The sequence below is a fragment of the Macrotis lagotis genome, chromosome 8, assembly GCF_037893015.1.
Source record: "Macrotis lagotis isolate mMagLag1 chromosome 8, bilby.v1.9.chrom.fasta, whole genome shotgun sequence".
In the NCBI taxonomy this organism is placed as follows: Eukaryota; Metazoa; Chordata; class Mammalia; order Peramelemorphia; family Peramelidae; genus Macrotis; species Macrotis lagotis.
The window spans coordinates 182,064,125-182,076,632 of record NC_133665.1 but is presented as its reverse complement, the minus strand read 5'-3'; the positions used below and the strand labels follow the sequence as shown (position 1 = coordinate 182,076,632).

Below are 12,508 nucleotides of genomic sequence, written 5' to 3'. Positions count from 1 at the left end.
AATGTTTCTTGGGTAACGGGTCTCGGAGGCAGCTCCATCTGGAGCAGAGAGACAGAAATCGGCCAAAGCCTTAACATTTCAGTTTAATGACTCATTTTTGTGATTGGAAGAATCTCTGGTTTCATCAGCCTGGGGAATGCTTTGGGTGGGAATGTTCAGAGACTACAACCTGTCTGTGGAGTAGACAAGGATTAAAGAGTTGCCTGAAGAACATAGAAATGAAAAGGTATTCACAGAGTGACTCAAGTAATAAATGTCAAAGGAAGAATTTGAACCCATGTCTTCTTGGCTCAAAGCCTAGCTCTCTCCACCATGTGCGGCTGCCCCTGAAAAATGTACTCTAGAAAGCCAAGCTCTTCACACAGTGACTGGCATGCACCAAGCACATACTAAATGTTGATCAACTGATTAAGTGGAAAAACAAAATGTTGTTCCAATATATTGGATGATTTTTGCTTCTTTAAAGATTTAAGACATTATAATATGTCTATGGGGGTTTTAAACCTTCATTTACTAAACTTTAAAACTAGTTGTAAGGAGCTTCTAGGTCATTTAGTCTTATCATTTCATTTTACCAAGGAGTAAACTGAGAGACCCAGAGAGGAAGAGTGATTTGCTAGGGGCCACTCAGTAGAAAATAGCAGAGTGGGATTTGAATCTGGCTCCAGATCAGTTTTTTCCCCTGAACCACATTGTCTTCCATAGTTTCATGAAATGCTGCCATTTGACAGTCAAGACAGATCACAAAGGTGACCTTGTTTTGCCAACTACTACCGATCTGTGAGAAATAAGTGGCTCCTCTTTCTTCATATTTGTTCCTTGAGCAAGTGAGCCTTCCCTAGGTGAGTTTTACCAAGAGTGAGACCCCTGGCAGTGCTACCAGGTTCTTCATGGAGACCCCAGGTTTTTTTCTGTGAAGTCACCTCTCGGTCATCTCTTCCAGAAACTGTCTGGACAGCAGATAAACCCAATGCTACGAATGTTTGGGCAGTCCATCTCAGGAGGCATCGATATGGATGGAAATGGTTATCCAGGTAAGGACTGGCTGCCTTTCTGGGATTGTTTTTTGGGAGGAAAATGAGCTAACCAAAGCACAGGATGTGGGTGAATTGTTTCCAGACTCTTCATCAATAATTTCCATCCACTCAGAGTGGTGAGAATATCCAACAGGAGAAGGTGGAGGCTTTGGCTTTTGCCCAAGGAAATGTGTAAGTCAGCAGGAGATTTGTAGGGTGCCACTGGGTCTCTGTTGTTCACTCTGCATCACCTCCCATAATTCTCCCCTTGTTTCTTGGATTCTCTGTTTAGTAGGGATGCAGAGGCTTAGGGTGGTGAGGTAGCAGCTTTCACTGAGAAATAAATTCCAGGAGTGCCCCCTTCTTCTCTTTTTATCCAATAAAGAAACATGCCCCAGTGACAGTTGAAATCATAAATACCTGATGGACTTCCCTTTCCCTACCCCAAAGACAGTATGGAGGGTAGAACTGGAATGATGGGTATCTGAAGAGGAAAGGAGACGTCCTCTATTTAGCCAACAGAGCAAAAGCCAAACCCCAGCAAATAGGCAGAATGACCACAACCTCACCCATGATAACGCTAGCTGGCATTTCTTTTTTATTTAATTTTTATATATTTATTTATTTTTCCAACTACATGTAATGGTGGTTTTCAACAATCAGTTTTTTTTATATTTCTCTCTCTCTCTCTCTCTCTCTCTCTCTCTCTCTCTCTCTCTCTCTCTCTCTCTCTCTCTCTCTCTCTCTCTCTCCCTTCCTCCTCCTTCCCCTGACAGGAAACAATGTAATATAGGCTCTACATCCATAACCTTGCCAAACATAGATCCATATTATTCATGTTGTGAAAAAAAGAATCACATCCAAATAGAAGAGGAAAATAGTGAAAGACAAAAAATAACATAATTCTTAAGACAACTTAAAAAAAATTGAAAATAGTAAACTTTGGTCTGCATTTAAACTTTACTGCTCCTTCTCCAGATAGGGATGATACTTTCCATCCCAAGTCTTTTAGGATTGTCTTTGACTATTGAACTGCAGAAATGAGCAAGAACATCATAGTTGACCATCAGCCCATGTTCTGTTAGTGTGTATAATGTTCTCCGGGCTCTTCTCACTTCACTCTAGTTGCCATTTCTTTGGTAATTTGGCAAATGACTTTATGAAAAATACCCCATGGGCTACTCACCAAAATAGTGATAGTAGTAGTAGTAGTAGTAGTAGTAGTAGTAGTAGTAGTAGTAGTGGTAGTAGTAGTAATAATAAATAACTGACCTTTATATGATATTTTAAGGTTTGTAAAAGTTGCACCAGTCAATAAACATTTAGTGAGCACCAATTGTGTGCATTCAGAGCTAAACACTGAGACTATCAAGAATTGGAAGAGGCAGTTCCTGTTCTGACTGACAGCTCTGCACAAATGAGATGTAGGCAGGATCAAGGGGAGACCCTAGCCAATGTCATTGCGTGTGATCCTTACAACAATCTGAGGTTGGGTGTCTTAACTCAAACCACCCACTAAGTGACACTGTCTTTCAAAAAAGAGAATCATTGAGGGAAAAAAAATCATAAAGGGAATGCCAAGAAAATTCATTTCATTCCCCTTTGAAAACACAAATTCTCCTAATAGACTCTAAGATTACTGAGGGCAGGGCTTCTTTTCACCTTGGATTCTGTATCTGATGTGCCCAGTGTAGTGGGTACTTCATAACTATTTCTTAAATGGAAGTGGTTCGACCTTAAGATGTCCACAGTTTCATTCTGATTGGCCCAGTTGGTTGACTTCTTTGATGTTCCTTTGTTCTGTGGGAATGGTGGTTGAAACACTCCATTTTCTGGTTAAATGAATGAGAAACAGTATGAGAACTGGTATTAGATGATTCAGGTGACCTGAGAAGGTCATAGAACATGGGGATGATCCTTCTGGGGAAGAGGAGCCACTTGGGATTGGACAAGTGTCTCTTTCCCCCCTTGTCTGTCCCTGACTTGTCATGTGCTCTTGAGGAGGGTTCCCTCTCTCTTCCTGTGCCTCACTTTCCCTCCCGAAATTTCTTTCCATATTGAGGGCCAGCCCAATGCTCCAGTTTGGATTTCCCAAGACAGTCTTCCATGAAGAGAGCCCCACTTAAGAGACACTGTGGATAAAGTGCTGGCCCTTGGGTCTGGAAGATCTCAGTCTGAATCCCCACACAGACACTTATCAACCCTATGATGCTCTGTGGCCTCAGTTTACTCATTTGTAAAATCGAGATCCTGGGTGGTGGTCACCCAGAGCTGAGGTTAGATAAATCCTTTGTGTCATATACACACCAGGAAGTAAAAATGAGCAAATTGCAAATTGTGACAGAAGAGTTGGTGTGATATTTTAGTGACTGAAATCACTTAAATGTCAATAATTGTAAAGTTAATAGTGAAAACAAGTGACTCACATTTAGAATATGCCTTAAGGTACAAATGTTATTTCATAAGAACCTTACCGCAGCCCAGGGACACAGAGGCTATTATCCCCATTTTACAGATGAGTAAGCTGAGACCTGGTTAAGGGATTTTGTCTGGTGGCAGGATTCCAACTCTGTCTTCCTGAGTGTTTGCAGCACCAAGCTCCCCCTCACTATTTGTCTGAATGTATTTGAGTTTAATATTGATTTTGGTTTAGCCCCTCTGCTGCTCCATCTTAATAGCACATTAGAATTAATCTGAAGGCTATAAAACCTGAAGACACTTGCATAGGGTTTGTATTTTGGGGACTGAAGAACTTTGATATGCCCAAAAGGTCATCTTCATTCTCACTCTCACCAATGACATTGTGTAGACTAAAAGTTTGGATCATAGGTTTGGAGCCAACAAAGACCTCAGAGGTCATTTGTTCCAACACTCTCCTTTTGCAGAGGAGGAAATTGAGGCACAAGAAGGATCCAGATGAAGCTAGATACCTGGCCTTTGAGAGATCATCCTGGGAATGACACTGCCTTAGTATAATGCACCCCAGATTGGTGTGGCAGCCATGGAAGGAGTAGGGGTGGCAGTGGAGGGGGTACAGGGAGAGAATTCTGAATGTTATGAATTTCTCATTTTCAGATGTCACCATTGGAGCCTTCATGTCGGACCATGTAGTGCTGCTAAGGTGAGAATGGTTCTTCCCCCAGTTAGGGCTTGTTCATGTTCTCCGTGTCCCTGCTTGGGTCGGGGGTTGAGAGGAGTCCTGAGGGGCCCTTTCCATCCTGAATTTTGGTGAGACCTAGGGCTAAGCACCCAAGCCTATACTGATATTGCTCATCCAATGGCATAGCCTCTCATTTTCCCACCTCCAACCCAGAATAATCTCTCTTTTGCAATGATCTGGTGATTTTATTCTTCTCAAAAGCTTTCATTGGCTCCCTGGTACTGTCTGAGTTGCTTAATTTTGTTTCTGGCATTCAAAACCCTCCATAATCTGATGCCAGCTTATTTTCTAGCATCATTTCATATCACCAATTTAATTAAATTTGGTAAGTACTTAATAAGCATTTATTATGTATTAGGAATGGGGATAGAAAAAGAGGCAAAAGACCCTGCCCTCAAGACACTTACAATCTAATGGAAGAGACAACATACAAAGACATATCTATGAAGCAGGTTATATCCCACCTATGTAGGAACTAATGAGAAGAGGGAAAGCACAGGGTGAAGAGGGGTCAGTGAATGCATCCCATTTGAGACTTCCAATTGAGGGCCATGAGGTAGCCCGAGGGGGGAGAGGCAGTTAGAAAGGCCAGTCAGAAGGCCTTGGCTAGGGTTCTGATGGGGAGAGAGGTGGGGGGATCTGGAGGATAGAGTCTGGGAGAGCAGATTGAATATGGAAGCTCCCGTGAGTCTGAACGATGACTCAAGGGTAGCCTGAAGAGGAGGGGCTGGGATACTGGGAGGATGGTGATCAAGCTTGTCCTTCCTCGGGGATATAGTAGGCACTTAATAAATGCATGATTATTGAATAGGACTGAGCTAGGTGGTTCAGTGAAGAGAAGGCTGGTCCTGGAGTCAGAAAGACTTGAGTTTAAATCCAGCCTCAGGCACTTACTAGCTGTGTGACCCTGGACAAGTCACACCATCCCATTTGTCTCAGTTTCCTCATCTGTAAAATGACCTAGAGAAGGAAATGACAAACCACTCCAGTATCTCTGCCAAGAAAACCCTCAAAGAGGTCACCAAGAGTCAGATTGAAAACCACCTTTTGGCAAAGTGAAGCTGAGAAAAATGTGGAAGGAGCAGCCTATATCTCTTATTTGTTGGCTTTCTTTAGACTTTTAGCTTGATTTCCTTTAGAGCAGGTATGTCCAACCCACAGCCCATAGGGTGACCCTCAAAGTTGGCTCATGGAGCCAGCATCATATAACTGGAAAATGAAGAAAGGGGTGAGCTCATGTGCCAGCGTCATGACATCACAGAGCAGCTCAACCCTTAATCAACTTGCCTCGACTTTTTCACATAACTAACATTGTATGGGTCTCCTAGACCCTCAAAGTTTTGTTTTATACGTTTTTACAAAAGATTCGCAGATATCAATTAGATTCTTTATTTTAAAACATTATAGGACTCTTTGTAATTGCAACGGATAATTTTACTGTCTGCGGTATTAATTGCTATTTTGTCATAGGACTTTGAGAATAGATTTCAAGACTTTAGAAAGCACCAATTTCATTTCAGAATATTTGCTATTCTATTCTTAGTTTACATCAATGAGTCACTGGCAAATCTGCATATAGGTTGGAATTGAAATCAGATTTGCAATTTAAAGAAAAAATTATTCAAGCATTTTTTTGACTTTTATATGAGTTGTACCTGCCTAAAGAAGAATATCTAAAAAAAGTCTGGCATTTCACAAGCATGCTCTGTTCATGACATCTCTTTTAGGGAGTATGTATATTTGCAAGCAACTTTTTTTCCCACGTGAAGTGTACAAAATGTAAAAATAGAACAAAATTTCAGACGAGGATCTTGAAACCATTCTTGGCTACATTCTCTATCAAAACTGACATAGATAGGGAGGTTAGGTGGCATAGTGGATAGTGCACCGGCCCTGGAGTCAGGAGGACCTGAGTTCAAATCCGACCTCAGACACTTAATAATTACCTAGCCATGTGGCCTTGGGCAAGCCACTTAACCCCATTGTCTTGCAAAAACCTAGGAAAAAAATTGACATAGATATACTAGTATCAAAAAAAAAGCAGACTCAGCGTTCACATTAAGACTAGCATGTTCTTATTTTCTATTTAAAAAGTAAAGGTTTTATTATTCATTATTTTTTATTATTACACTTTATTACATTATTATATTTTATTGTTATATTCATCATATAGTCATAAATAAATACTAAATTCTATATGTAGCCTTTGAACATTTTTGTGGGCCGATATGGCTCAGGAGAACTAAAAGGTTGGTTGGACACCCTTGGTTTAGAGAGGTTGATTTTATTTAGACAAGCAGTTCTCAAACTTTTTTAGGCTCAGGACAAGTCTACCCTCTTAAAAATTATTGAGACGCCACAAAGAGTTTCTGTTTATATGGGTTATTTCTTGTTAGTATGCTTTGACCTGGTGGATATCCAGGGTCCCCAGGCTACCTGGTGAGAATTTCTGCTTAGATAACATGGATCTGGGGGTTGGAATCAGTGGCTTTAACAGACCTTTTTATTTTTTAAATTTATTTTTTTCCACTTATTTTTTTTAATTTTACAATTTTTCCCTCCAATCTCACTTCTCCCCCCCCCCCCACAGAAGGCAGTCTGATGGCCTTTACATTGCTTCCATGCTATACATTGATCAAAATTGAATGTAACAGCTCTTTTAAGCTTAAAAGTCTATGAATTTATGATGTTAAGATATTTGCTCCCCATGGGTCAAGATCCCAGGACACAGAGAGCCTTCTGAGGGTGAGAGGGAAGGAACTCATATTGAGTGTGAAAATTCTCAGCCCAAACCTCCTACTTTAATTATTCCTGCTCACTAGATGTTAAGTTCAATTGTTTCTAAGTTTCTGAAAGAATTACAAATGTCATCAAGGCCATTCAGTTTTGGCGGCCAGTTGTCCAGCTCTAGTTATGGCTTGGAGCTTCCCTTTGGATTTCTTGTCATCCGTGGGGGCTTCATTCCCCAAAGAGATTCTAGAAGATATTCTTTAGTGATGTGGGGGGTGGGGTGGAAGGCTTCTGTAGCCCTGGGAGTGCTGCTGGAACATTTCAAGTTCTTCTCCTAATGGAAGCTCAAGCTTAGGGGAACAGTGGAGGCCGGGGCCATTGTTGTAATCAGACATTCTGGAGGAATTCCCCTTCCGTATATGCAGTTAGAGCCAATAAAATGGAACCAGCAACTTAATTGGTGAAATTTTAAATGATCCCACAACATCTGGTGGCTCCTTTATGACTCTGCCCATATGCATCTCATTAGCACATCAGTCTGTCCCCCTCGTTGTGCAGTTAGTCATTAAATTATTACAAATAAGCCTTTCCAAATTATAGAGAAAACTATTTTTCTCTTCTCCCTATATTTGCTCATTATTTCTTGAGTTTTGAAATGAACTCTTCCAGCCTAAGTTGACTTTCTGTTAAGATGACCTCTCCCTGGGGCTGCCTGACCCTTTTCTGTTGATCCACAGAGCCAGACCAGTCATCACAATGGACGTCTCCATCTTCCTCCCAGCCTCCATCAACATCACGGCACCCCAATGCTCTGATGGTCAACAGCTGGTGAACTGTCTCAATGTCACCGTCTGTTTCCACTTCAGTGGCAAGCATGTGCCAGGAGAAATAGGTAAGGGGCTTGTTTCATCTGGGAAGTTCTGTTCAAATTTCTGAGTTGTGAGGTGCAGTTCCCTCAAAGACACTCTAAAACAGTCCCTGCCCTCAAGGCACTTACATTCTCCATAGCTCTGGCATTGGGGGCTCCTGGGGTCCTGGATTGTAGGTAGTTGATAGAATTGAAACAAGCTATAAAGGATCTGATGATGATGATGATGATGATAATAATAATAATAATAATAATGATAATAATAATAAACTACTGATATTTAGAAAGCACACTAAAGTTTGAAAAATGTTTTAGGTATGTTGCCTTATTTGAACCTTGCAAGAACTCTGAGAACAGTATATCACAAGTGATATTTATCCCATTTTATGGATGAAAAAACTGAGGTTATGTACCTAGAAACTGATGGAGGTGAGATTTGAACCCAGATCTTCCTAATTCTCAAATCCAGCACTATGAGATGCATTTTTCTTTGTCACTTGTGGGAGTTTTTGCAGTTAAACGACTTTTTTTCTTTCTTTTTTTTTGTAAAAACCATGACCTGTTTTCTCTTTCTTCTTCTCTCATAATTATATTCTTATTTTAATTTAGGTTGAAGGAAGAAGAGATTTTTAATTTAGTGAAGAGGGATATGAGAATTTTCTTTTTGAATGGTTGTCATATGGAAAAAAGATTGGATTTTTCTTCTCCTTGCCCCTAAAAAGATATAACAAGGAGTAATGACTTCCAATTTAGGATTGGAGTCAGAAAAAGGAAACTTCCTAAAAATTCAGAGACAAAGAGTGCAATGGGACTACTTTAGGAGGTTATAGTTTCTTCCTTCATTGGAGGACATTAAGCAAAAGTTGGATGTCCACTGTGTTGTAGAGGGGCATAGGTTGAAATTCTGGGGTAGAAGTAGAATAAATTTGCATGGGATGATATGTTTCTACTCTCTTCTTGTCTTTATTTTATATGTCTTATTTTTTCTATTTCTGTCTCTGATATTCTTTCTTTCTTTCATCCATCCATTCATCCATCTGTCCATCCGTCCACCCACCTACCCACTTATCCACTCATTCTTCCATTGATCTATCCACCGGTCCATTGGTTCATCCATCCATCCACCCACCCATCCATCCACCCATCCATCCATCCACCCATCCATCCATCCGTCCGTCTGTCTGTCCGTCCGCCCATCTGTCCATCCGTTTGTCTGTCCATCCATCCATCCATGCATGCATTCGTCCATCCATTCATCCATCCATCCAAAACAATGACCATTTCCCAAGCAGCCCGCACTGTAACAGATGTTCAGAGAGTATGTTAGTCTCCTAGAAATGGTGTAACTTGAGTCTAGTGTTGGAATGGCTCAGACAAAGCGACAGTCCATTGACTGCTGCATAGACTCTTTCACTGAACAGGGGTCGAGAGGTGAATTCTTGGCAAGCCTGAAATGTTTCATTTGTGGAGAGGAGACAAAGGTTGAGAGGTGGAGCAGAGGCCATGTGTTTTCACCAAGGATCCCCAGAGGGATGCTGATTTTGGAGAGTTAAATAGTTTAAAAGGTGCCAATATCTTATGAGCCAGTGGTGCCAGTTCCCCTACCTCCCCCTCCATTTCTCTGAGCCAGGAGAGTTTGTTTACTCTTGTACCATAAGAGACTGGATTAATCCCCCAGAAAAAGATATAAGCAATGTGGATTAAAATTGTGCACGTGATAACTTTTTATTAGTTGCAGCAGGGAAACAAAGCCAGAACATCTGTGCATTTAAATGAATGCGGGGGCACTCCCAATGTAGAATTCTTTTTTCCCCTTTTTTACTTTAAAGATGTCTCAGAAAGGTTAAATTAAAGAAAATAGAAGGTATCGATAAAAATTTGGAGAACACCTGGATTCTCTTAGCTATTTCTAGATTTTAAAAAATGATTTTTTTTTTGCTATTTTCAGTAACTTTGCTATTTCCACACACATAGAAACTCTCTCTGCCTTGCTGTCTCTGTTTCCTTGGATCTGTTTTTCTTTCTTTCTCTCATATACTCTTTCATTATATTTTATATTTCATTCATTTATGTAATGCTTGAAATTTTATCCAATATTAAATTTTATTTAAAATTTAGTTTATTGATTAATTTTAAAAAAACATCAACAATTGTTTCCAATGCCTCCTCCAGCCCTAGTCCCTAAGAATATTCTCTTGTGATGTATAGCCAAGGAGAACAAATCATCATATTGCCCAGGTCTGAAAATATAATTCATTCCACTCTACCTCTTTGCCTAAAGGTGAAAAATATGCTTCTCCAGCGAGTCCTCTGAAGTCCTGGCTAGCCGCATGGCTTAGCATTCAGAAGTCTGCCATGTTGCTTTCCTTCCCATTATTGTGGTTATCATGTAAATTCTTCTCCATCTTTTGCTTTCTTCATTCTTTGTCAGTCAGTCAATAATCATATATGAAATGGGCCCAAGCACTAGGTTTACCAAAAAAGGAAATGATGTAGGCCCTGTCCTCAAGATGCTCACCATCTAGAGGGGAGACGTCATGGAAATGACTCAATACTATGATATCTACTGAGTGAATGGAAGGCAGTCTGAGAGAGGGAGGACTTGGGGAGCCTGGGAAAGGCCTCCTGCAGAAGGCAGAATTTGGGCTGAGTCTTTAAGGAAGTCCAGAAAGTACAAGGACAGGAAGAGGAGGGACATCACTCCAGAAATGGGGGCAGCCAGTGGAAGGGCAGTCAGAAGATGGCATATCACGGTCATGGATTCTATTTCTTGGTCCGGTGGGAGATAGGTTGGTGGAGTTGGGCCTCGGAGAGGGTGTGGAAAGGACTCAAGTAGAATGAGATGTCGAGGAGACTATGGCCAGGCTGGGAAGGGCTCTCAGTGTACTGGAGAGAATTTCCAGCTGATGATGGAGTTTCATGGGGAGGCAGACATGGACAATCCTCTGCTCCAGGAGAATCACTTTGGCCAACTTTGGGTCTAGAATTGTGGTATGGAGGAGAGAACCCTGGGCTTGAAGGTAGGAAATCTGTTGGAGAACCTGGGAGGTTCCTCCCTGGTCTCAGTTGGGACCCTGTACAAGAATTTCCTTTCTACCACACAGTGAAGGACAGTTCTGTTGAGTGACAGGGAGGGAGTAGAAGGATTACTAAACTGCAGTGTATGCAAAAGTGTGAATCTCTGCAGGGACCTTGCCTGGGATATCAGGGCTCACACTCCCTCCATCCCAATTCATCATAAAGAAGAAGAAGAACCTGGGGGCTCCTTGAAGAGTCGAGTAGGAGGATGCAGGGACTCGGGGGTCCTTTGAGTCCACCCAATGACCAAAATTCATTCTTATTTTGTATTTTGATTTAAAAAAAAGTCTGGTTATGGGATTCCATCATGATGTAGAACTTCTAGTGTGAAAATTCTCTTCACTGATGATGTAGATTGACTGCTCATCAGTAAATTGGACTCTTAGGAAGTTGCCACTTAGGAGGATTTTGTCCTTCATCTCACAAAGAAAATGTATCAGAAGTAAGATCTGAGCCTATTTCTTCTCTACTTATTTCTGCTGCCTTTTGTGGACCATGGAATTCATCTTTTAAGGCATGTGATTACTTTACCGCAATAGCAACTGTCTTCTTCATTCTTTCTCTGCTCTGGGAGGTTAACCTACCTTGGTCCTTTGCCACCAAGTATCCAGCAGAGCCTTGAACCTGTTTCTGGGACAGTCCCTTGGTCCTTGCCCTGGAAACTCCAGACAGATATTTATAGCCAGAGTGGCTGTGTCCAGATGGAGCCATCTGTGGGAGTGAAGGGAGTGTGGTTTCCGGCAGGGGCTAGTTCCTGGGTGCCCCTTCTTTATTTCCCTGAAGTCTGTGGGTAGCAGGAGATTGGCTGCAAGGAGCTACCCAGCCCTCCCTACAAGGATGAAATTCTTGGGACCGGTGTCTCTGGGTGCCAATTGCATGCTTCTCCATTTCCTTGGCTGCAATTTGGCTATCGTGGCATCTTGGTCAGAGGGGCCACTGGGATTGATTTCTGAATTAGTATATTGGTTAGTACTTTAAAACCATCTTGTCCTGGGAATTTTTTCTTAGGGAGCTCTTTGGTGGCTTATTCAATTTCCTTTTCCACGAGAGGATTATTTAAACATTCCAATTCATCTGTTAATCTGGGCAATTTAGATTTTTTTATAAATATTCCTCCATTTCACTTAGATGGTTAGTATTACTGGCATATAATTAGGCAAATTAACTCCTAATAATTACCTTAATTTAATTTTCATTGGTGGTGCATTCAGGCTTTTCATTTTGATACTGGTAATTTGATTTTTCATTTTGATAATCATATTAACTAATGATTTTCTATTTTTTTTTAATAAAACCAGCTCTTAGTTTTATTGATTAGTTCAACGGTTTATTCATTCATTATTTATTTATTATTTTAGCAAGGCAATGGGGTTGAGTGACTTATCCAAGGTCACACAGCTAAGTTAGCATTAAGTGTCTGAGGCCTGATTAAAACTCAGATCCTCCTGACTCCAGAGCTGGTGCTCTATCCACTGTGCCACCTAGCTAGTTCAATGGGTTTTAAACTTTTATTTTATTAATTTTTCCTTTGATTTTTAGGATTTCCATTTTGCTATTTAATTGGGCATTTCAAATTTGTTTTTTCCCCTAGTTTTAAAAAGTGGTATGGGGGTGGCTAGGTGGTGTAGTGGATAGAGCACTGGCCCTGGAGTCAGG

General features: G+C 41.0%; 1 protein-coding gene across 1 annotated transcript in view; it reads left to right on the top strand.

The window, feature by feature from the left end:
* The window catches only part of ITGA9 (integrin subunit alpha 9), a 360,075-nt gene that overhangs the window by 93,332 nt on the left and 254,235 nt on the right, over positions 1-12,508 (top strand). Inside the window, exons 13-15 of the mRNA XM_074199051.1 lie at positions 944-1,034; positions 4,092-4,137; positions 7,644-7,798. Of these exons, the coding sequence (XP_074055152.1) occupies positions 944-1,034; positions 4,092-4,137; positions 7,644-7,798 (292 nt within the window). The remainder of the gene's footprint in view (positions 1-943; positions 1,035-4,091; positions 4,138-7,643; positions 7,799-12,508) is intronic.